Source organism: Bombina bombina, chromosome 4, assembly GCF_027579735.1.
Source record: "Bombina bombina isolate aBomBom1 chromosome 4, aBomBom1.pri, whole genome shotgun sequence".
Taxonomy (NCBI): domain Eukaryota; kingdom Metazoa; phylum Chordata; class Amphibia; order Anura; family Bombinatoridae; genus Bombina; species Bombina bombina.
In genome coordinates, this window is record NC_069502.1 from 722,979,927 (window position 1) to 723,007,286 (window position 27,360).

Genomic DNA, 27,360 nt, shown 5'->3' on the forward strand with positions numbered 1-27,360 from the left:
TTTGAATTTGAAGAATCAAATCAGCCAATAGGAATTCAAGGGAAGCCATCTTTAATCATGTACCTTGAATTCACTATTCAGTGTACGGCAGCGATCGTACGAAGAGGATCCTCCGCGGTCCATGGCTCCGCGGTTGCCGGTCTTTAGTTCCAGGGTCACTGGTTTTCAGTTCCAGGGTCTCAGGTCTTCAGCTCCGCGGTCATCGTTCTTCAGCTCCGCCCTCTGCTCCATGCCAGATTGTTCCTGGAAGAAGAAAGAAGAGGTCTCCGCTTGGAAGAAGACTTCACCACCTGGAACAAGACCTTCTCCGCCAGACTTTAGGAATGGTGAGTGCCAACCTGGGTGTTAGACTTAGGTTTTTTAAGGGTTTTTTGAGGGGGTTGTTTTATTTAGATTAGGGATGGCAGTAAAAGAGCTAAATGCCCGTTTAAGGGCAATGTCCAAACAAATGCCCTTTTCAGGGCAATGGGTAGTTTAGGTTTTTTAGTGTTAGGTTCTTTTATTTTGGGGGGTTTGGTGGGTAGGGGGGTTTACTGTTAGGGGGACTTTTTTCATCTTTAAAAGAGCTGTTTATCTTGGGGCAATGCCCTGCAAAAAGCCCTTTTAAGAGCTATTGGCAGTTTATTCTTAGATTAGGGTGTATTTTTATTTTGGGGGGGCTTTTTTATTTTCATAGAGATTAGGTTTAATTTTTTAAACTTTGGTAATTTGTTTTTTTTTTCTCTAATATTAGATTTTTTCATTTTCTGTAATTTTAGCTTAATTTAAATTTAGGTTTATTTTTGGGGGGTTAGACAGGTTTTTTAAAAAAAAAAAAATATATATATATATTTTTTAGATTAGGGATGGGCAGCAAAAGAGCTGAATGCCCTTTTAAGGGCAATGCCCATACAAATGCCCTTTTCAGGGCAATAGATAGTTTAGGTTTTTTAGTGTTAGGTTTATTTATTTTGGGGGGTTTGGTGGGTGGTGGTTTTTACTGTTAGCAGGGACTTAGAATTTTGGGTAACTGCAAAAGAGCTGTTTAACTTAGGACAATGCCTTACAAAAATCCCTTTTAAGGGCTATTGGTAGTTTAGCATTAGATTAGGGGGTGTTTTTATTTTGAGGGGGAATGTTTTATTTTCATAGGGATTAAGTTTTATTTGTTTATTTTTTTCTGTAGTTCATTTTTTTTTTATTTGTATTAACACCACAGACTGAGAGGGGAGAGAGAGCAAATGAGAGGGGAGAGAGAGAGAGCAAAAGAGAGGGGGAGAGAGCAAAAGAGAGAGGAGAGAGAGAGCAAAAGAGAGGGGAGAGGGAGAGCAAAAGAGAGGGGAGAGAGAGAGCAAAAGAGAGGGGGGAGAGAGATCAAAAGAGAGGGGGAAGAGATCAAAAGAGAAGGGGGAGAGAGAGCAAAAGAGGGTGGAGAGCAATAAAAGGGGGAGAGAGAGCAAAAGAGAGGAGGAGAGAGCAAAAGAGAGGGGGAGAGAGAGAACAAAAGAGAGGGGGTAGAGAGAGCAAAAGAGAGGGGAGAGAGAGCGCGCAAAAGAGAGGGGAGAGAGAGAGAGCAAAATAGATGGAAGAGAAAGCAAAATAGAGGTGAGAGAGAGTGCAAAAGAGAGGGGGGAGAGAGAGAGCAAAGGAGAGGGGTGAGAGAGAGAGAGCTATAGAGAGGGAGGAGAGAGAGAGAGCAAAAGAGAGGGGGGAGAGAGAGCAAAAGAGAGGGGGGAGAGAGAGAGCAAAAGAGAGGGGGAGAGAGAGAGCAAAAGAGAGGGGGGAGAGAGAGAGCAAAAGAGAGGGGGAGAGAGTGCAAAAGAGGGGGGAGAGAGAGCAAGAGAGAGGGGGGATAGAGAGCAAAAGGGGTGGTTAAAGAATCCACCTGGATGGATTCTTTCACCACCCTATTATTTTCAGAATCCACCTGGATGCAGCATAAACTGCATCCAGGTGGATTTCAAAAATGGCAGGGTGGTGAAAGAATCCACCTGGATGCAGCTTTTTTTGGAATCCAACTGGATGCAGCGTAAGCTTCATCCAGGTGGATTCTGAAAAAGCAGGGTGGTGTCGTCACCACAATAGACTGCCCTTCCGAAAATGGCAAGGTGGTTCCATCACCACAATAGACTTCCCTCTGGGCAGGTTTTCCCACTAGTATATATATATATAAATATATATGTATATATGATTATATATAGGTATAGATATACAGATATATATATAGGAATATTTATTAAGAAATACATAGAACATATTCCACTGTGCAGAACATTGGAATGTGAAATATTTACAGTATAACACTTTATTAAATATGAATATTGCATAAATATGCTTTTACATGTTTTCATCTGTTTAACTGCAAAGGGCACTTTTTTGTTTCACCATGCACTTAACCATAGCTCTGAGGATACGCTAAACTGATTCATTATTGTGCTCAAGCAATCGTGTTTACTTTCAACTTGTAAGTCAAACAAAAACCAGGAGCGTGAAACCACACCCTTGATAAACCCCAAATTGCTTGCCCGTAATTGTTAGAGTTCCACTCACAATCCAACCCAAAATATCTCAGTTCTTATGTATTGTATTGGCGTATTCATGCATCCATTTTTCTTATTGTCAAAGCTGTCAATCACCTTCAACATAAAGTGCCAGTATATGTATCTTTTAATTAATTCTTGGAACATGGATGACTGAAAAGTGTGCAATATGTCTTTGATGCTTTTTCACATTATTTTTACTGTGCCATTCAAAATCAGATGGTGGCTGATCTAGGTAGGTATGGACACTGATCAGATGCAGGCGAGTATAGCAGTCTATGGCCAGTGGTACGGTAAGTGCAGATAATGACAGATTATTGCCAGTGGTTAGTTATAGGCAGCTAAAGAACAATAGTTAGGTATGGAGAGGGCAGTAATAGCAGTTCAAGAACAGAAGATTATGGAGTAGAGCAAAGATTTTGCAAGATTTCTATCGATGTTGGCTAGTTTTTCATCATCAGGTCCTAAATATTAGACATTTCACATGGACTCACGGACAAAAGTGAAAGCTTAACTTACAAAGACAAAAGAAGTTGTAGACGACTAAAATGATCTCCTCCAATAGAAAACATACTTACTCAAAGTGCACAAAGTCAAGTATAATATAATATCCTACAGCAGTACGAATATCCCATACACAGTGTACATTAGCTGTGTAATTGTTTGGAAAGAAAGGACTGGATATTTCTCCTGAAAACTGGAGCAACAGGCCCCCACATGTGTAATTTAATCCTGAAATTAATTAGGAATAAGTGTTTAAAATCTGACAAGCAAAATGCATTTGTACAAATGATAGAATAGATCATTTGCATACCTGGTGTAGAGAAAGAAGGTATATCTGAAAGAATGAAAAGCAAGTAGCATAAACATTTAGTCCTCACTTTCAGCAAACATATAAAATAAAACAATTGATTTGCAAACAGTAATGTGCTCTTATTGTTTTACCCCAGATTGTGACTATAGTAAAAAAATAAAAAAATAATAATAATATAAAATGGCACCAAATATTTAAAAGGATTAAATACCAGGTCTCAGATTTTGTTACATAATACAAAAGGCTCTTCTGTACACTCGTGCCTATAGGAAACACTTTTGTCAACACATGTGTAATTTAATCTTGAAATTAATGAGGAACAAGTGTTTAACATCTGATAAGCAAAATGCATTTGTACAAATGATGGGATAGATAATTTGCATACCTGGTGTAGAGAAAGAGGGTATATCTGAAAGAATTAAAAGCAAGTAGCATAAACATGAGTTTCAACATAAAGTCATGAGTTTCAGCAAAAATATAAAATAAAACAATTGATTTCCATACAGTAATATGCTCTTATTGTTTTATAACATATTGTGACAATACGTAGTAATAATAATAATAATAATAATAATATAAAATGGCACCAAATATTTAAAAGGATAAAATACCAGGGGCTCCATGTACTAAGCAGCAAAAGCTACTCTGGAGCCCTTGCGGGGCAGGTTTGCATATGTGAGTCTGCTTCCCGCAATGTAGGAAATAGCGGTCACTCTACGCCACCTCTGAGGTGTCCAGGGGAAATCACTGAGAGATTGCTCTCTCTCTCTCTGTGATTGACAGTCCCTTCTCTTTACATATTAACTTGCGTGTGTAATGAAACATACGGGCGTGTCATATATGTTCCTGACTTTATCCTTCAATGTACTGCCTCTTTAATTTGGGATGGTGTTTTTACCTTTTACCTCTCATAAAAGTCCTTCTCTCAATACAATCTCTGATTGGTAATTTGTTTGTGTCTTAGCTGAAAGACTGACCTCTGATGCATCTGAAAACTCCTTGATATTCAGGATCTTCCTGCACTTGTATCTGCGAAAGGAAACTCTGCTTATTTGAATTTATATATATATTGATATTTCTGGACTCTATCTACAACTAATCAAAGTTAGTATTGCTTGTTTTCCTACATATTTACTGCAAGGTATCCAAGACTCTGGATTGTTAACCGGCTCTCACTTACACTTCCGGATTGTTCTGTACACGGAATCATTTTGCTTATACTGCAGTAACTTTCTCCACACTCACTATCAGCCATATACATCAGTTTGCTGTAAACCAGAATCCAGATTCATACCTGCCTTTTGACCTCAGGGGTACGTATAACCTTATTTGTATTAGATCAGGGGATGAGTGGCTAACGGTATTCCATACTAGGTACGGGTTTTTTGAATATACTGTGATGCCTTTCGGCCTTTGTAACACACCTGCTACTTTCCAAAGTTTCATAAACTATATATTCCGTCACCTATTAGACACGTTTAGTGATTTACCTAGATAATATCTTATCTATTCCAAGGACACTTCAAACATGTAAGATGGGTACTAAATCATCTCAGAACTCACAGTTTACACATTAAAATTGAGAAATGTATTTTCAATTCAAATAATATATATTTTCTAGGACATCACATCTCCCCTACTGGCATTCATATGGAAGAAAATAAGCTTGAAGCAGTCAGAACTTGGCCTACACCAACATAAAAAAAAGAAGTTCAGAAATTTTTAGGATTCGCTCATTTTTACCGCAAGTTCATAAAAGGTTTCACCACAATTACAAAACCATTAACTCATGTCACAAGAAATAATCCTGTTTTAAGTGGACACCAGATGCTGAACAATCATGTAATACATTCAAAAATAAGTTCACCACTGCATCTGTACTAAACTTCCCAGATCCCCCTCTATAGTACATATTAGAAGTCGACGCATCAGACTATGCCATCGGATCTGTGCTTTCACAAAAAACATTTTCAAAGAACCTATGCATTCAATTGCATTCTACTTAAAAGTGATAAATCCAGCAGAATTAAACTACCCCATTAGAGAAAAGGAACTATTAGCCGTAAAGTATAATTTGATCATTGGCTGCATTTGCTAGAAGGGACTCAAATTCCAATACATATTTACACTGACCACAAGAATTTACAGTATCTCAAAACTAACAGAACTCTCTCCTCTAGACAAGTCAGATGGAACCTTTACTTTTCCCATTTGAAATATATAATAATTTATAGACCAGGAATTAAAAACGGAAAAGCTGATTTCCTGTCTCCTAGAGACCCCAGACCTATTCTCCAAGTTGAAACAACAACAGTCATACCTCTTGAACATTTCCTAGGTTTTACAACTGATTTAATATCTCTGATTAAAAAAAAAGAAGAAAATGACACCAATATTCCACTATCAAAATTACATTTGGGAAATGATGGTCTGTACTATTACCAAGAACATATCTACATACCTCCAAGTCTGCAAGACAGCATTTTACAAATGGTTCATGATTCCAAGTTAGCCGGCTATCCAGGTATACACAAGACCTATGATTTATTGAAAAGATCATTCTGGTTGCCAACTATGAAGAAAAGTGTTGCAGATTATATTCAATGCTGTGATACATTCAACAAATGTAAACCTGAGAAGAAGCACCCTTAAGGATTAATGATGTAACTTCCTATTCCAGAAAGACCATGGAAGGATGTCGCTATAGATTTTATTGTAGAGCTTCCAAAATCTTCAAACAATACCACCACCTTAGTTATAGTAGATTTATTGACAAAAATGACACATTTCATTCCTTACCACACCCTGCCTACTGCTTCCCAGGAAGCTCAATTGTTTTTAGAACATATTGTGAAACTTCATGGACTTCCCACAAACATCACCTGGGACAAAGCTACTCAATTTACTTTAAAATTCTGGACACAGTTATGTTAATCTTTAAACATTGTACAAAGATTCAGCACAGCGTATCACCCACAAACAAATGGCCAAACTGAAAAAAACAAACCAATGATTAGAACAATATCTCAGGTGTCACTGTACTTATCAGCAGGATAACTGGTCCTCCTTTCTACCTACAGAAGAATTTGCCTACCATAATATGATTAACTCCACCACCAAAACTACGCCATTATATGCTAATTATGGTTACCATCCTAAGTATTTCTCCCACAACAGGATAACACTTGTATTTTTCCCACTGACACTATTAACTCCCTGACTGAAGGCTTTTAGATTTTTCAAGAAATAATCAAACATGCACAAGAAAATTTGTACTATGATAAGAGGAGGAGAATTCCCCTTATAAAGTAGGCGATAAAGTTTGCTTGTCAACTAAACACCTCTGCTTATTCTGAGTAGGAAACTTAGTGGACTTTTCATCGGTCCACTTGAGATTTTTAAAGTTTTCAAATCCAATGCAGTCATGCTTCAACTGCCTCCTTTCTACAGAATCCACTCTATTTTCCATGTTTCCCTCCTGAAACCATATACGTTGCCTGGAAGGCTCTCTACTGATCCAATACCTCACTTTCCACAGATCGTAAATGACACTGAATAAGTGGATGTCTGCAGTATCTGGTCTGTTGGAAGGGTTATGGTCATGATGAGGACTCTTGGGAACCTTCCACTAATCTATCTGCGCTAAGACTTGTCTCCCTATTTCACAGAAGGAATCCTGATAGAACCTGGCCATGATCCGCTGGGCGGCTCCTTTTGCGGGGGAATTATGCCATATATGTTCCTGACTTTATCCTTCAATGTACTGCCTCTTTAATTTGGTGTGATCTTTTACCTTTTAGCTCTCATAAAAGGCCTTCTCTCAGTTCAAAATCTGCTTGGTAATTATTTGTGTCTCTCAAGCATCTAATTATTCCTTGATATTCAGGATCTTCCTGCACTTTTATCTGTGAAAGGAGACTTTGCTTATTTGAATTGATATATATTAATATTCCTGGACTCTATCTACAACTAATCATTAGTATTGCTTGTTTTCCTCCAATTTGTCTTTTAATATTGCTGATTGGGCATCATAATCTGATAAAATACTACAATTTTTTCTCATTCTCAAGAACTGTCCTTTTGGAATGTTCTTTTTCCACTGAGAGTGGTGACAGCTCAGTTGGTGAATGTAATTGTTCGCATCCACTTGTTTAAAATGAGTTTTAGAGTGCAACCTATTTTCCCTTACAAAAATTTCTAAATCCAAAAATTGTATAGTAGTATGGATTTTTTTCCCAAGTGAACCTTAAGTTTTTATCATTTGAATTCATAGAAGAAATAAAATTGTCTAAACTTTCTTCATTCCCATGCCAAATCATAAATATATCGTCTATGTACCTTCTATAGGTGACCAGGTTTGCCCCCATCTGGCTGTTTTCTATTTTATATGTTTATGTATGCATTGCATTTGTAAGATTGTAGATGTACATCTTTTAATGTGTGATATTTTATTGTGATATTTAAATTTTTGCTTCACAAATCAGAAGAGTTTATTAAAATTATCTTTCTAGAGATACATATATTCTCTCTCCTATAGTACTCCTCTAGTTTTGGTTTGCTGCACTCATTTAGCAATCTATTGCGATAGCGCAGCAGTGTTCAATTACCTGTTTGCAGTTTACTGCAGACAGTGTAGTTAACTCTTTACAGAATAGGTGTACCGCACACCTTTTTGGCCGTCATGCAACGTCAGTACCGCACTTTTAAAAAAGTCATTTTTCAATGGCACCTACATAGCGCCGGTATTACGAGTTTTGCAGTGAGGCCAAAAAGTGAGCAGGACACCCTAAAATGACAAGATCCGTACCGCTATCTAAAGTCAGTAGTTATGAGTTTTATGCTACAAAGCTGTACCATAAAATTCATAACTAAACTGTTACAAAGTACACTAACACCCATAAACTAACTATTAACCCCTAAACCGAGGTCCTCCCACTTGGCAAAAATTATAATAAAATTATTATTAACCCCTAATCTATAATATTCCCTAAACCTAACCCTAACCCTAACGTAACCCTAAGCATAAGCCTAACCCTAAGACTCCCTAACTTAAATATAATTAAAATAAATCTAAATAAAACTTACAATTATTACCTAAATAATTCCTATTTAAAACTAAATAATACTTACCTGTGAAATAAAACCTAAGCTAGCAACAATATTACTAATAGTTATATTGTAGCTATCTTAGGTTTTATTTTATTTCACAGGTAAGTTTGTATTTATTTGAACTAAGTAGACTAGTTAGTAAATAGTTATTAACTATTTACTAGCTACCTAGTTAAAATAAATACAAACTTACCTGTAAAATAAAACCTAACCTGATTTACACTAAAACCTAAGATTACAATAAAACAAATTAAATTAATAAAATAAAATTATCTAAATTACAAAAAAATATAAAAACTAATTTATACAAAATAAAAAACAAAATGATCAAAAATAAAAACAAATTACTCCTAATCTAATAGCCCTATCAAAATAAAAAAGTCCCCCAAAATAAAAAAAAAACCTAGACTACATTAAACTGCCAATAGCCCTTAAAAGGGCCTTTTGTGGGACATTGCTTCAAAGAAATCAGCTCTTTTACCTTTAAAAAAAAAATACAAACAACCCCCCAACAGTAAAACCCACCACCCAACCAACCAAACCCCCCAAATAAAATTCTATCTAAATAAACCTAAGCTAACCATTGCCCTGAAAAGGGCATTTGGATGGGCATTGCCCTTAAAAGGGCATTTAGCTTTTTTTACGGTTCCCAAACCCTAATCTAAAAATAAAACCCACCCAATAAACCTTTAAAAAAACCTAACACTAACCCCTGACGATCCACTTGCAGTTTTTGAAGACCGGACATCCATCCTCATCCAGGCGGCAGAAGTCTTCATCCAAGCGGGCAGAAGTCCTCATCGAAGCCGGCAGAAATCTTTATCCAAGCAGACAGAAGTCTTCATCCAGACGGCATCTTCTATCTTCATCTGGCGCGGAGCGGGTCCATATTGAAGACATACGGCGCGGAGCATCCTCTTCTTACGGTTGCCGCTGGAAAATGAAGGTTCCCTTTAACTGACGTCATCCAAAATGATGTCCCTTACATTCCAATTGGATGATAGAATTCTATCAGCCAATAGGAATTAAAGGGGAAAAAATCCTATTGGTTTTTGCAATCAGCCAATAGGATTGAGCATTCATCTTATTGGCTGATCCAATCAGCCAATAGGATTGAGCTTGCATTCTACTGGCTATTCCAATGAGCCAATAGAATGCAAGCTCAATCCTATTGGCTGATTGCAACAGCCAATATGATTTTTTCCCCTTTAATTCCTATTGGCTGATAGAATTCTATCAGCCAATTGGAATGTAAGGGACGCCATCTTGGATGACGTCACTTAAAGGGAACCTTCATTTTCCAGCGGCGACCGTAAGAAAAGGATGCTCCGCCCTGGATGTCTTGAAGATGGACACGCTCCGCGCCGGATGGATGAAGATAGAAGATGCCATCTGGATGAAGACTTCTGCCCGCTTGGATGAAGACGTCTGCTGCCTGGATGAGGATGGATGTCCGGTCTTCGAAAACTGTGGATCGTCGGGGGTTAGTGTTAGGTTTTTTTAAGGGTTTATTGGGTGGGTTTTATTTTTAGATTAGGGGTTGAGCACCGTAAAAGAGCTAAATGCCTTTTTAAGGGCAATGCCCATCCAAATGCCCTTTTCATGGCAATGGTTAGCTTAGGTTTATTTAGATAGAATTTTATTTGGCGGGTTTGGTTGTGTGGATGGTGGGTTTTACTGTTGGGGAGTTGTTTGCATTTTTTTTTTTAAAGGTGAAAGAGCTGATTTCTTTGGCGCAATGCCCCACGCAAAAGGCCCTTTTAAGGGCTATTGGCAGTTTAGTGTAGGCTAGGTTTTTTTTGGGGGGGGGGTTTATCTTGATAGAGCTATTAGATTAGGAGTAATTCATTTTTATTTTTGATAATTTTGTTTTTTATTTTGTGTAATTTAGTGTTTATTTTTTTTGTAATTTAGATAATTGCATTTTTTAATTTTATTAATGTTATTGTATTGTTAGGTTTAAGTGTAAGGCAGGTTAGGTTTTATTTTACAGGTAAGTTTGTATTTATTTTAACTAGGTAGTTAGTAAATAGTTAATAACTATTTACTAACTAGTCTACCTAGTTAAAATAAATACAAACTTCCCTGTGAAATAAAAATAAAACCTAAGATAGCTACAATATAAATATTAGTAATATTATAGCTAGCTTAGGTTTTATTTCACAGGTAAGTATTTAGTTTTAAATAGGAATTATTTAGGTAATAATTGTAAGTTTTATTTAGATTTATTTTAATAATTTTTAGGGTGTGTTAGGGTTAGGGTTAGGTTCAGGGTTACGTTAGGGTTATGCTTAGGGTTAGATTTACGTTAGGGTTAGGGCTAGGTTTAGGGGTTAATATATTTATGTAGTGTTAGTGATGTGGGAGGCCAGAGGTTTAGGGGTTAATAACTTTAGTATAGTGGCGGCGACATTGGTGGCGGCAGATTACGGGCTAATAAGTGTAGGTAGGTGGCGGTGATGTTAAGGCCAGCAGATTAGGGGTTAATAACTGTAATGTAGATGGTGCCGATGTTAGGGGCAGCATATTAGGGGTTAATAAGTGTATTTAGGTGGCGGCGATGTTAGGGGCAGCAGATTAGGGGTTAATAACATTATGTAGGTTGCGGTGATGCCGGGGGCAGCAGATTACAGGTGTTTAGACTTGGTTTTTATGTTAGGGTGTTAGGTTTAAACATAACTTTTTCTTTCCCCATAGACACCAATGGGGCTGCGTTACAGAGCTTTTCATTCTGCGATTGCAGGTGCTAGGTTTTTTTTTAGCCGACTCTTCCCACTGGTGTCTATGGGGAAATCATGCACAAGCACGTCAAAACAGCCTTTGTATTTACATGAGGTATGGAGCTCAACGCCACAATATCACCCGCACAAGCCGGGTTTTTAAAAACCTGTAATAGCAGCGCTATAGGGAAGTGAAATAACACCACTTCTGTGGCGGTCGTTAATTTCCCTATAGCTCTCAAAACTCGTAATCTAGCAGTCTGTTTGGATAGTTTACCGACTATCACCTAAACTTCTGTGCATGGAATCAGTTTGCTTATACTGCAGTAACTTTCTCCGCACTCACTATCAGCCGTATACATCAGTTTGCTGTAAACCAGAATCTGGATTCATACATATTAGAACTTCGTTGGTGCCTATCTAATAGATAGCTGCATGTGTTCGCTCTACCACAGGGATTCCTAGCTCACATCACAGATTCAAGCAACAGAAGCAGTTCACTTCCCTTCTGGGAACTCCCCTGCTGATGTCAGGGACTTGTGTAGTCGAAATCCTTTTCCAGTCAAGCCTCAACCTGCGGCAGGTTTGCTACTCTGTTACCTTTCAACAAGCAGTATCCAGATTGCAAGTTTGTATATACTTAAATAGTAAGTCTTTACTTCCACGTTACTTACGTAAAGTAAGCACGTAAATGTTACTTACTTAGCATATTATTCCTGTTACGCAGCTGATTCTCAGTAAGCTCAAAGTAATTTATACGCAAACACATTCGATTCTTGTTTAAAACATTGCTCTTACTTATACTTTTGCCATCTTACTCTTAATTTATGATCAGAATTCAGATTTCTCTACTATGCTGAATAAATCTACTTTTTGAGACTGAGAGAGTTTATGACAGGGTGTCGAATCCTGTTCGTCCACTGCCTATATGTAGCGAAGGTGAGCAAACATCTCGAGTTGTGAAGCTTGTTCACTCGCTGCTTAGTACATGGAGGCCCAGGTTTCAGTTCTATTTTGTAAAAAAGTGCTCTTCTGTACACTCTTGCCCATATGCAACACTTTTGTTTTAATTTTCATTCATTCTAAAATCATGGATGCACAATACCTGTTGTGTTTGTTGTGTAGTTAAATGCTGCAAAAACAAAAGAATACAAATTTTTAAGGGGTTCAAATGGAAAGGTTATGCATAAAGTTTGGCTTATTAGGAATTAAACCTTGATCGTATATAATGACTGAGGCATCTCTGTAAATCCCAACAGTTTTTCTTACGTCTTTTTCCCGTTCTTCAAAAATAATCTGTTTGTCTGATGTGTATTCTGCATATACAATGTACTGCTTACAAATACTACTACAGTATTAAAGGGACATGAAACCCGCATTTTTCCTATCATAATTCAGGTAAAGCAGAAAATTTTAAACTTTAATATTTACTTTCATTACCAAATGTGCTGTATTCTCTTGATATCCATTGTTGAAGGAGCAACAATGCACTACTGGGAGCTGAGAGTTAGGTGAACACATTGGGTGAGCCAATGACAATGTGCAGGTACCAATCAGCAGCCAGCTCCTAGTAGTGCATTGCTGCTTCTGAGCCTACCTAGGTATGCTTTTAAACAATTAATACCAAGAGAACAAAGTAAATTAGATAATAGAAGCTAATTGGAAAGTTGTTTTATATTAAACGCTCTATCTGAACCAAAAAAAATGTTTTGGGTTTCATGTCCCTTTAATATAACATTGTTGGTTATGCAAAACTGGCAAATGGGATATACAGGGATTATCTATCTTTTTAAACAATAAAAATTATGTAGTTTACTGTCTCTTTAACTGCACATGTGCAAACAGAGTTCAGGCCATGGGGTAGATTAATTAAAGGTCGAGCGGACATGATTCCGCCGTAGCAAATCATGTCTGCTCGACCTCGCTAAATGCCGACAGCATACGCTTTCGGCATTTTTCATTGCACAAGCTATCTAGTGAAATGCTTGTGCAATGCCGCCCCCTGCTCACTCACGGTCAATCGGACGCTAGCAGGGGGTGTCAATCATCCCGATCATATCGTGATGATTTCAGTCCACCACCTAAAAGGTGGCGGAGAAGTTAAGGAACAAAGGTCTTTGATTTCAGGCGAGCCGGAAACAAGGCGCGTAGAAAGCAGCATCGGCTGCTTAATAAATCTACCCCCATATCTGCGTATTAGTTTGCGCTTACTTAGCAAGGGTTCTTTTCTTCTGGTGGACAAGGAAATCAGTGAAAAGAACAAACATAAAATATTATACTTATTTGACAAAATAAAGTTGTATTATTCATTGCTAAATTCTTCTCAGATATATTGGTACATTGTTATGCAGATTACAATTTGTGTTTAATGTCCCTTTAATTAATGCCAAATGAAAATATTATTTCTAACATCACCTGGATCTGTGGTGGGTCGTTGAGAAGAACCTATGCAAAAAAAAAAAAAGTTTAATTAATAAAAATGACATAGATACAAATATATAAACACACAGATTTGCATTCAGTGTATAATTGGTTTATTCATATAAATCAAATCAATACAATGAGTTATTGCTACATTTCCATTAATTCAGTTTAAAGGTATATGAAACCCAACATTTAGCCAACAATCAGCAAGTGCTACCCATGTTCTGAACCAAAAATGGGCGGGCTCCTAAATGTACATTCTTGCTTTTTCAAATAAAGATTAGAAAGTTGCTTAATATTACATGCTCTATCTAAATCATGAAAAAAATTGGGTTTCACTATTTCCAAATTAAAATATTATTTCAAATATTACCTGGATCTGTGGAGGGTCGTTGAGAAGAATCTATGAAGAAAAAAAAAAAGTTTTATTTAATTGCAGGGGTTAAACACACTTATATACAAGCAATAGTACCATTTTAAATGCTCTAAAATATTAGATAATTTTCTTTTTGCACTTTTATATATCTTTCAAAAAGTAATAATATAGACACACACCTACTCCCAAATTATATGTAGTTTTTATTTTAAAAGTTTGTTTATTTAACTTGAGTTGGTTATTTTGTGACTATATACTATAATAAAAAACTAATTAAATATACATAAAGGAGCAGCAAAGTAAAAAATAATATTGCATGATTCAGATAAAGTATGGATTTTAACCTCTTAACAATAGCCGATGTAGCCGATGTACCTTGTACGTTGGCTGTTGTTTTTTAACTAAGGGGTTAAGTAGCTTGGGTCTCGGCACCAGTGGTGAGAACTCGCTATAGCCAAACACCCCTGGACTTAGGCAGGCAGTAATAGCACAATCATCAGCATAAAAACAACCTTAATGACACCTGCATGTACACAGTACGTCATGTCATTAGGGGGTTAAAGAACTACCCATTTTCTTCTATTATTAAATTTGATTTGTTCTATTGTTTTCCTTTGTAGAAGTGTAAACCATGGTAGTCTCAAAAATAAAAATGCCCTTTTAGGACCTAGCTGAACGCATCAGGTGATCCAAAAGAGCAGGATATATATATATATAATGTGCAGCCACCAATAACCAGCTAGCTCCCAGTAGTGCATTGTAGCTCCTGAGCATCCTAGTTTTGCTTTTTAACAATAGATACCAAAAAATAAATGCACATTTGATAATAGAAGTAAATTGAAAAGTTGTTTTAAATTGTATGATCTGTCTAATTATAAAAGTTTAATGTTTACTTTACTGTCCCTTTAACCCCTTGTGCTAATCAGACTTAGATCTATCGTAGTCCATCATACCGCATAATATAGATCTATGTCGGACCTTCAGCAAGCAGTCTTGGTTATCAAATAACTTACTCTTCTTGGGCTACAGGCATTTGCCCTTATATGGTAACAGAGCACGATCAGTACTCTGTTATCATATGAAGGCAGATTGCCTGATCATTACTGACAGTGACACTGTCTGTAACGATCTCCGTTTTTGCCCATGGGAGGTTTGGGAGGGATGAAGGGAGGTTGGTGGCACAGCAGTGGAGAGCTGTGGGAGTGGTGAGACCCTACGCTACAGAAAATGCTGTAATAAAGGACATTTCTTGAAGACTATTTTGTGTTGTGCAGCATTCATTTTATTATATGTTTGCAGCTGGTGGTCGCCATATTACCCTACATGCACCTTACCTAACAAGGATAATTTTTCTGTTGCTGGTCTAACTTTGGACTGTGTGGATGGGATAGGGAGAGAAGTGACACTGCATTACAGAAAAATGGGGAATCAGGGTGGGCGGGGGACCCTACAGAAGTGATTGCAGGGAGAGGGGAGGTGGGGGGACTACTACGCTAAAGAAAAAAATGTAAACAGAGTAAAACAATAATAAATACAAATAAATCTATAAACTGGGTACTGCCTGTACCTACGATGGCAGACACCATATTATTAAATACAATTAATATTTAAAAGAAATGTCAGATGTGATTTTAATCATCTCTGCATTAAAATAATTTTACCCTTACCAGCTAACCAATTAACCCCTACATTGCTGGGAATTTTAGAAGTTTGGTGCGCAGTTGCAATTAGCAGCCTTCTAATTGACAAAAACTATTTGTAAAGCCATATCTGCTATTTCTCAACAGAAGGGACACCAGAGAACCTTTTACAACCATTTGTCTTATGACTGCAGAAGTTGTGTGTAAATAATATCAGTGAGAAACCCGGTTTGTAAAAAAGTTAAGAATTGTTTTAAAAACAGTGGCATGAAATAAACCAAAATGGACTTAGATCAATACCTTGGGTTGTCTACTTAAAAAAAAAAAAAAGTATACGATTTTAAAAGGTAAATAAAAAAAACAAGGCTCTATTTCTGTAAAGGGAGTAATAGCAAAAATGCTAAAAACTCTATAATATTTTGGGCGTTTTTTTTTTGTTTTTTTTTTAAATCTCTGTAGTGAAGGGTTTAATATATTTTAATATTTTGAGGCACAATTTTGTAAACTCCTGTATTGTATGATAAACAAAATAAATATGCTATTGTATGAAGCATATAATAAAAAGACCTTATATATTGCACTTTTGAAGAATAAGCACAGTAATTGTTTTAATTACCTCTTTAAAGCGTTATGAATTTAAGGTCTATGCTAATTATACCCGGGTGAATTCAAATGTAGTAAATAAATATTGTTTTCTCATAATTACTTACATGAGCAGATGACCCCAGCATCCTCATGATGACCACAGTTGTGAGCGCCCCAGCCATTATGAGGACACTGCCAAAGGTATTGTTCATATCCACTACACTGTAAATTATCTAAAAGAATTTGTCCAGAGCCTTGTCCAAAATATGCATTTTCTAAAGCAGAAACAGCAGTTCCGCAATTAAGTTGTCTGCAAACAACAGAAGCATCTGAGAGGTGCCAGTGGTCATCACACACTGTACCCCAGGATCCATTGTAGTATATTTCCACACGCCCTGCACAACCGTCCCAACCACCAACAAGGCGTATTGGATATACTTCTAAAACAGATATTAAGGGAAAGAAAATATATTTTTATCACAACAAAGATCTAAATAGATGTATAAATAACAAAAAGTTGTATATATGATGTTGTATTGAGTGTAAACATGATATGAGTTCTTAATAACATTTTGTTACATGGCTTGTTTTAATATTATTTAATATCTGTTGTTAGTAATTATGTGTAGTTAAAAAAACTTTGCAGTATACTTTAATTGTTTATTTTGTCCCCTTTTCCTATCATTTAACTTCTAATTTACGAGTTTCTTTAAAGTAATGGATGCCACCATATTTTAACTTGTTTTCTATCTTCCCTGCTTAGGACAATTAGGGACAGATAAAAAACAGGCAATAAGACTGTGAGTAACATAGTATTTTTAAAGGGACAGTATACACCAATTTTCATATAACTGCATGTAATAGACACTACTATAAAGAAGAATCTGCATAGAAACGGATCTAAAAATCCAGTATAAAACATTTTAAATTCTTATTTAGAAGCTCCAAGTTTAGCACTGTTGATGATGTTAGGCTGGAACACCCATTGAAAGAGGCTGAGAAAAGAGCAGACACTCCCCCTCACCCCTTCCTTGCATATGAAAATAAAAACTTAAACAAACAGGAGCAAGCAGGAATCTGTAGACCTCAGTCTACATCTGATACTTTGGGGCTTGGTTAGGAGTCTGGAAATCAGCATAATTAAAAAATAAGCAAAATTATACATTGTTACAAAACCACTCCCAGATAGTCTATATAAATGGATCATCTACAAAACATTTATGCAAACAAAAATATATTGTACAACGTTTCCATGCAGCCTTGTTTGTATATTATTTGTATTGCCGTTTTAATACCTGTCCTTAATTGGCCTCAGCAAGAGAGATAAATAAGGGGAAACTTGTTTAAACGTCATCTACTACTTTTTTAAAAACTGAAGTAATTCATAGAAACTAAACCTTTACAAATATCTACACTTATATATTTAATATTTAAATAACTAACGGCTAGATTACGAGTTTGGCGTTAGCCTTAAAAAGCAGCGTTGGCCGGTCCTAACGCTGCTTTTTAACGCCCGCTGGTATTACGAGCCTTGCAGGTACAGGTGTACCGCTCACTTTTTTGGCCAGACTTGGAAATACCGCAAATCCACTTACGTCAATTGCGTATCGTATATTTTCAATGGGACTTGCATAGTGCCGGTATTATGAGTCTGACAAAAAGTGAGCGGTAGACCCTCTCCTGTCAAGACTTGTACCGCATTTAAAAGTCAGTAGTTAAGAGTTTTACACTACAACGCCGTAGCATAAAACTGTTAACTAAAGTGCTAAAAAATACACTAACACCCAAAAACAACCTATTAACCCCTAAACCGAGGCCCTCCCACATCGCAAACACTAAAATAAATATTTTAACCCCTAATCTGCCGAACCGGACATCGCCGCCACTATAATAAATATATTAACCCCTAAACCGCCCCACTCCGGCATCGCAAACACTATTTAAATATTATTAACCCCTAATCTGCCAGCACTAACATCGCCGCCACTTACCTACATTTATTAAACCCTAATCTGCCGCCCCCAATGTCGTCGCCACTATAATAAAGTTATTAACCCCTAAACCTAAGTCTAACCCTAATACTAACCCCACCTAACAAATATAATTTAAATAAATCGAAATAAAATTACTACAATTAACTAAATTATTCCTATTTAAAACTAAATACTTACCTATAAAATAAACCCTAAGCTAGCTACAATATAACTAAAAGTTACATTGTAGCTAGCTTAGGGTTTATTTTTATTTTACAGGCAACTTTGTATTTATTTTAACTAGGTACAATAGTTATTAAATAGTTATTAACTATTTAATAACTACCTAGATAAAATAAAGACAAATTTACCTGTAAAATAAAACGTAACCTAAGTTACAATTACACCTAACACTACACTATAATTAAATTAATTCCCACCCAATCCCACCTTAAAAAAACCTAACACTAACCCCCTGAAGATCACCTTACAGGGAGACATCTTCACCCAACCGGGCCGAAGTCCTCAACAATGCCGGGAGTAGTCTTCATCCAAGCCAGGCGAAGTGGTCCTCCAGACAGGCATTAGTCTTCATCCAGACGGCATCTTCTATCTTCATCCTTCCAGCGCGGAGCAGGTCCATCTTCAAGACATCCGACGCGGAGCATCCTCTTCTTCCTATGGCTAAACACAGAATGAAGGTTCCTTTAAATGACGTCATCCAATCGGGAATTGAAGGGACGCCATCTTGGATGACGTCATTTAAAGGAACCTTCATTCCGTCAGAAGAAGAGGATGCTCCTCGTCAGATGTCTTGAAGATGGACCTGCTCCGCGCCGGATGGATGAAGATAGAAGATGCCATCTGGATGAAGACTTCTGCCCGTCTGGAGGACCACTTCGCCCGGCTTGGATGAAGACTTCTCCCGGCTTCATTGAGGGCTTTGGCCCGGACATTTAAGGGGGTATTGGGTGGGTTTTAGAGTAGGGTTGGTTGTTTGGGTGGTGGGTTTTAATGTTGGGGGGGAATTGTATTTTTTTTTCAGGTAAAAGAGCTGATTACTTTGGGGCAATGCCGTGCAAAAGGCCCTTTTATGGGCTATTCGTAATTTAGTGTAGGCTAGGGCTTTTTTTTATTTTGGGGGGGCTATTTTATTTTGTTAGAGGGATTAGATTAGGTATAATTAGTTTAAAAATCTTGTAATTTCTTTATTATTTTCTGTAATTTAGTGGGGTTTTTTTGTACTTTAGATAATTGTATTTAATTGTAATTAATTGTATTTAATTTCGGTAATTTATTTAAATGTAGTGTAGTGTTAGGTGTAATTGTAACTTAGACTCGGGGTTCATGTTAGGGTGTTAGGTGTAGACATAACTTTTATTTCCCCATAGGAATCAATTGGGCTGCGTTAGGAGCTAAACGCTGCTTTTTTGCAGGTGTTAGTTTTTTTTTCAGTCGGCTCTCCCCCATTGATTCCTATGGGGAAATCGTGCACAAGCACGTTTAAACAGCTCACCGCTAACGTAAGCAGCGCTGGTATTGAGTTGAGATGTGGAGCAAAATTTTGCTCTACGCTCACTTTTTTGCGGTTAACGCCGGGTTTGTAAAAACCTGTAATACCAGCGCTGTCTGGTGGTGAGCATAAACTGCTGTTTAGCAGCGCACAGTATCTAACGCAAAACTCGTAATCTAGCCGTAATATTGTAAAATACATCTACCTATTATTTCAAGGGTAATCTTTGTTTTGAATTCATGTCTATCATGTATTTACTCTTGTATATCCCTTAAAACCTAGTTAACCTCAAACCTAAAGTTTGGTGCAAGAAATTAGCTTTTAGAGTTTGAATTGGAAGAGTTTACAAAGCCAGAAAACAATGGCAATTAATTTATTACTCAGTAAAAATAGGAAGTAGTAAAAGAATGACTGTGGTATAAAAATAAATTATCTTTAAAGTATCATTCTGCCTTAAAGATATATGGCATTGCATAGGTTAATGATAAAAAATTAGTTGTAGCACATATCATAATGGGACACTTTGAAATAAATATCTCTCTTCAAACATTGTATGAAAACATTTTAAAATATCAATAAATATAATGATATGCTATCAAAGTAGTGAGGTTATATATAATAGACCATATTTTATATTAATTTATTACAGTATTAATAAAGCATATTCATGATTTACCTGGATGTGTTGTATAATCAGCATGATTTGATGTTATTGCTGGAAAGCAGAAAAAAATGAAAAAGTCACCATTTACATACATGTATATATGTACTTATCATGATTTAGTCATGCTTATACTAGGAACCATAAAGCTAATTTTGCTGCCAGACAATTATTTTAGAATGTACAGAGCTTTGTTTACTAAAACATGGTATCAACCCACATCAAGCAACATATTAAAAGAGAAACTCTTAACATTTCATGAACCAAGCAGGAAAGAGCCCTTAAAGGGACAGTCTAAATAAACTTTCATGATTCATATAGAGCATGTAATTTTAAACAATTTTCCAATTTACTTTTATCACCAATTTTGCTTTGTTCTCTTGGTATTCTTAGTTGAAAGCTTAACCTAGGAGGTTCATATGCTAATTTCTTAGACCTTGAAGGCCACCTCTTTTCAGAATACATTTTAACAGTTTTTCACCACTAGAGGGTGTTAGTTCATGTATTTCATATAGATAACACTATGCTTGTGCACGTGAAGTTATCTGGGAGCAGGCACTGATTGGCTAAACTGCAAGGGGCAGTTTGCAGAGGCTTAGATACAAGAAAATCACAGAGGTTAAAAGTATATTAATATTAATATGTTGGTTATGCAAAACTGGGGAATGGGTAATAAAGGGATTATCTATCTTTTAAAACAATAAAAATTATGGTGTAGACTGTCCCTTTAAGTAAAGTATGAGTTTCTTTTGCCAACTTTCATTTTACTTCTACAGTGGCAGATTTTATTTTTTTCAAAGTTTTTTTTTTTTGTTTATGTAAATTTACTAAATCCATTAATATTATTTCCATTATTTAATGTTATTTTATTGCAATTGTGTACTTTTTTCCATAAAATGTTGGCAATTAATGGGTTTAGTTATCAACTATTATGTCATGTGCTTAACTGTCATTTTTTTTTCTACTTTTAGAAATTGTATACCTTAATGTTCCAGTAGACTATTGTTATTTCATGCTAGACTTCAAGCAAAATTTTAGACTCATTCATATGTAATTTTATATAGTTTTATGCAGGGCCGGTGCTACAATAGAGGCAGACTAGGCGATCGCCTTAGGCTTTATGTGGAAGCATCTGGCTGAGAATCTCACTGCACAGCCTCTGTGCTCTCTGCAAACCTTCATAAAAGTACTGACAATCCTGCAACTTTAAAATACTATAAAACATTAGTGAACTATCTTCTCCTGCACAAAGTCGGACGAGCGATCCCCATCAGGCACTCATCGTCATTATACAGGGCAGCATGTTCTGTTTTTTAGGGTATGAACTTTCAACATCATTATTCCATGTGGCATATATATTATTAGCATATAAACAGATGAACGATTCACCACAGGAAGGGTAAAATAAGATCCAAAACTTTATTAAGTCTTCATGCATCTGTTTATATGCTTGCTTATGCCGGTTCATTCATCACTAACGGTGCTGGAGTAGGTGTGAGCGGGAGTGGCGCTTTCATCATGGCCGGATTTACATCTCAGGTGCCTGTAGGCACAAAGACCTGAAGCGCCCCCCCACCCCCCAAAAAAAGTGGAAAAAAATTAGGACTTTTTTTTATTATTATTTAGGACAACTAAAAATAAATATTAGATGTAAAATAAAATTTTTCCTTTTATGGAGATACACAAATACACACACCAATTGCAATATTTGTTGTAATGGAAGCTACACCAAAAATCAATATTCACTTGACTCAAATGGCCATACAATTTCTATTATGTATAACAAAAACAAATCATGTTAAACTTTTAATGCAAAATATTCTAAAGAAAACCCTATTTAAAGGGACATAAAATGTGACAGTTTATTAGGGCATTTTATTATTGCACTAGTGCTTGCACAGAACTGTGTTAGCCTCTTGCAAAAGAGTTAAACACATAGTCAATGTCAGTTCTGAGACAGCAATACACATCTGTGCAGACCCAGATGGGCTCATAGGACATGTTTATTGACAAGCCATTAGTGTATTGCTTTTCTGGAGATGACTTTGACTATGTGCTTAACATTTTGTTAGAGTTAAACACAGTTTTGTGTAAACAATAGCAATATTAAAACTAGCAGCATGCAAGCTTATCAACAACCTGTGCAGCCAGTGGAAGAAAATATAAAATGTAGGTATTTTTTACACTACATGAAAAAAATCTTGTGAATATGATGTTGCTCTCAAAGGAAAACATGGAATGTTGTAGATAATATGTAATCCAGGGGTCAACAAATGTGTTTAAAATTAGAAATTCAATTTACCACAAAACACAAACTTACCACACTTACTTGATAAAAGAACAGATTAACAATTGTTAATGTGATGTGTGTGTATGTGTGTGTATATATATATATATATACACATACATATACATACATACAAACAAATATGCCATGTGAGTGGTTTACACACATACACATTTTACAGCCTTACAGTCTACAAACTTTGTTGTCAAAGTTCCCTAAAGGCTGTAAATCACAATTGGCAACTTGTAATAAAGAGCAGAGCAGCACATAACCTCCTCACCTCCAAGGCCTTTATAGAACAAAAACATTCATCCTGAAGCAGAATTTAACCCCCTGGCTATCAAAATGCACTACAGCACATAACAAGTGAATTCACTGCAATCCGCTCTGGTAGCCAAGGGGTTAAAGTGCTCTGCTTGTTATGTTGTCATTCTAGGCAGCATTAGAAGCCTTGTACAGTCCTAACCTGTTGTTCTGAAGCTTTCATTCCTTCAACAAAAAGTGTCTGCACCACATCAGCATGGAGCTTGGCTGTGTGAGGCAACAGAAGTACATAAAATAAAAGTGAAACATGCCTGGCAAAAATGGGAGGGGTTTAGTTTTAATCTTTGCCCCTCTCTCCTTCATGGCTCCCTCAACTGCTGTAACATATTCCCAATGAAACACTCGACTCTGTAAGCACCTGGCAGCACAATTCTTACTAAAATTAATGCCCTCACAAAAAAAAAAAGTTTTTTTATTTTTTTTTATTACTGACAGGCAGACGCCCCTCACTGCAAGGCGCCTGTAGGCACATGCCTACTGTGCCTAATGGGAAATCCGGCCCTGGCTTTCAATGGATCAGAGGAACTGAGGACGTCACTGGGCGTGACCTGGAGCGGCGTGGTTTTCCCCTACGAGGACGCTAAGCCTAAACCGGTGAAGAAGCAAGAGCATTTCTACAGGTATAAGGATATATCGATGCCCGCTATAAAAGTCCGGTAAGATTAGGCTGGAGAGTGAGTGGGGTGTATGTAACAGCCGTAGGATGCCCTGTATTTTTAGTGACTTTCTGTGAATGCGCCTATACTCCATTTAGGATTTAGTCTGTATCAACGGACTTTCACTATTGGAGAGTTCGCTCTTTGTGTGTTATATGTATTATTAGAGCAGAATGTTGTATTTATTAGTGTATAAATGTTCATTTACATCACTATACATTTTCATCACTATACAACTATAAACCTAGAAAGGACCTTGGATAAAAGTACATAGCAACCTTTTAGCAAAAAATAATTTCCCTAAAAAAGGTCAACAGATTGTATGCAATTTTAAAATTAACCCCTTTAAAGCATATGAACCAAGAAATCCTACAGCAACACTTATTTTAAATCTACTGTTGATTGTGAATCTTGTCTTTGAGTTTGCTTGTGTTGGTAAACAAACACAGGTGTGCAGACGTTATTGATCAAATCTGAAAGTAATTCCTAATATTAGGCTTGCAGCAAACTTTAAAACATACTTTAAAAAATATTCAAAATACATTAGAGTTTGCATCTATTTCAAATTATACTGGAAACAAAAAACCTTAAAGCGAAATGCATACATCCCTGTTTTTCAACAAAAGTTAGCAAGAGAACAAAGAAACATTGATAACAGAAGTAAATTGGAAAGTTGTTTAAATTTGCCTGGTCTATCCGAATCATGAAACACAATTTTTGGGTTTCATATCCCTTTTATCACAATAAGAAGAATCTCCCTGGGATTAATATGTAGCGAGAATTTTCCCTTATAATAGACTACAGAGGATAGTTTTCCTGTGTAACTCATGCAGTCACCCAGTACTGGGTCCAAATCCTCTGAAAAACCCTAGTTTAAAGAATGAAACAATCATTTATGTTGGGGTTGATCACAATCTTTTAGAAAAACTTTCAAATGGTGTATCTATAAAATCCCCTTAGACTAAAATGTTGACTTTCTGTTGAAAAACACTAGATACGTTTTTATACAAGATTGTGATTGACCCCATTGTTATATGTTTTCATTGTGATATTAAAAACAACTTCAAATGAATGTCATACCATTTGGCAAAAGGAATATTCTATTCAAGTAATATACAAGTTAATTTTACTGTTTAGCCATTTTTATATGTTTGAGAAATTGAATTTTTTTTAACATATTATCAGGATTTGCAATAAATTAAATTTATAGTAGGTGAATAATTCTGGCAAAACAAGATCTGCCAGAAAACTGTCATTTGTTTATATGGCGAGCCAGTGATATGATAGATAATCGAATAATAAACAGACACATGGGGGCCAATTTAACATCTGGCTGGCGGACATGATTCACTGTAGCCAATCATATCCGCCCGACATAGCTAAATGCAGACAGCATACGCTGTCAGCATTTAACATTGCACAAGCATTTCAGCTTGTGCAATGCTGCCCCCTTCACATTCGCGGCCAATCGGCCGCTAGCAGGGGGTGTCAAACATCCCTATCGTATCTGATCGGGATGATTGCAGTCCACCACTTCAGAGGTGACGGAAAAGTTAAGGAGCAGCGTTCTTACGACCGATGCTTCTTAACTTCTGTTCCGGCAAGCCAAAAACTACGAGGGTAGATTGCAGCATCCGCTGCTTAATAAATCTACCCCATGGTGTACATTATGGCACTCTAAAAAAGATAGTAATGATAATGGTATTAACTTTACACTATAGACATATCATATATAGTTTTATATAATATATGCTTATAGAATAGAATTACCTGGCCAGCTTGTGGATGCAAATCCATAATGTGAGTAGAACACAGCACGGAAGCCAGTATGCTGGACATCAGAATCACTCCGGAATTCAACACCCATGATGTTAGAAGATGAGTAGAACGTATAGTTCCCAGGATAGCAAATCGTTCCCAGCAGAGCAGAGTATCCAGGAAGACCATCATATATTCTTACCCAATCATAAACACAACTAGGGTGAGGCTCCAAACTGTTCACAGAACAAAATGTTTATTTTAAAACCATGTAAAACACTGGGCGATGATATTTTCATTACCAGTATAATTCTAATGCTCTAAATAGTTTTTTATTTAAAATGTCATGGTTTGAAATTTGAGAATTTGCAGATCAGATATGGATTTTAGAAAACTAAGTTTATGTGTAAGTATAGACAGATCTGCAGGAAAATCATTTACATAAAGAAAGTGTTTGTGAACAAATTTCACCTGTGCAGAGAGAGTATAATGGCTAATTCTCCATCAGGTAGATTACAAGTTTGTGCGTTTGTCTTTTAACGCTGAAAAAAATTGTAATTTCAGTAAAGCAGCCATTACAAGTCTTGTCGTTAAAACTGCACTGCAAGCCTTTTAGCCTGTAATGCAACGTCAGTCCCGCACTCATAAAAATGACGTTTTTGCATGGGATTTCCATAGCGCTGGTATTACGAGTTTTTCTGGGAGGCTAAAAAGCTTGCATTATACTCTATAACCACAAGATCCGTACCGCCATCTGAAAGCAGTAGTTATGAGTTTTACGCAACAAAACTGTTACATAAACTCATAACTAAAGTGTCAAAAAGTACACTAACACCCATAAACTACCTATTAACCCCTAAACTGAGGTCCTCCCGCATCGCAAATACTATATTAAAGTTATTAACCCATAATCTGCCGCTCCCGACATCACCGCCACTAATAAAATGTATTAACCCCTATTCCGCAGCTCCCCGACATCTTCACCACTCCAATAAAGTTATTAACCCCTAAACCACTGCCCTCCCACATCACAAACACTATTTAAATATTATTAACCCCATATCTGCCGTCCACCCACATCGCCCCCACGATACTAAAGTTATTAAAGCCTGCACCGCCACCACTATAATAAACCTATTAACCCCTAAACCGCAAGCCCACCCACAATGAAATATACTAAATTAATCTATTAACCACTAAACCGAAAGCCCCTCACATCACAATAAACTAATTTAAACTAGTAACCCCTAAACCTAACGCCCCCCTATCTTTATATTAAAATTACAATTTCCCTATCTTAAATTAAATTAAAAAAACTAAGTTTAAACTAACAATTAAACCAATCTAACTATTAAACTAAAATTAAACTAACTACCAATTAAATAAAACTAAAATCCACATTTAAAAAATCCTAACACTACTATAAAAATTACAAACCAACAGCTAGATTACGCGTTGAACGTTATGAGTCAAATAGCATCATTTTCGCTAACACAGCCATTACGAGTCTTGTCGGTGTAGCTGTACCGCAAGCCTTTTAGCCTGTAACGCAACGTCAGTACCGCACTTGTAAGAATTACATTTTTTAATGGGATTCCCATAGCGCTGCCATTACGAGTTTTGCATTCTGGCTAAAAAACTGGTGTTACAGCCTAAAATGACAAGATCTGTAACTTCATCTATACTCAGTAGTTATGTTTTACGCTACAAATCTGTAACATAACACTCATAACTAAAGTGTTAAAAGGTACACTAACACCCATAAACTACCTATTAACCCCTAAACCGAGGCACTCCTGCATCACAAACACTATAATAAATGTATTAACCCCTAATCTGCCGTCCGGCCACATCGCCCCCACTATACTAAAGTTATAAAGCCCTACACAGCCGCAACTATATTAAACATATTAACCCCTAAACTGCAAGCCCCCACAACAAAATATATAGTAAACTAATAACCCCTAAACCAAAAGCCCCCACATCGAAATAAACTAAATT

The 27,360-nt window shown here is 36.5% G+C and overlaps 1 protein-coding gene across 1 annotated transcript in view; it reads right to left on the minus strand.

Moving 5' to 3' along the window:
- LOC128657790 (deleted in malignant brain tumors 1 protein-like) overlaps positions 1-27,360 on the minus strand; it is a 159,819-nt gene that overhangs the window by 48,248 nt on the left and 84,211 nt on the right. Inside the window, 5 exon segments of the mRNA XM_053712203.1 lie at positions 3,098-3,251; positions 3,334-3,357; positions 3,719-3,742; positions 16,313-16,627; positions 25,372-25,595. Coding sequence (XP_053568178.1) covers positions 3,098-3,251; positions 3,334-3,357; positions 3,719-3,742; positions 16,313-16,627; positions 25,372-25,595 — 741 coding nt within the window.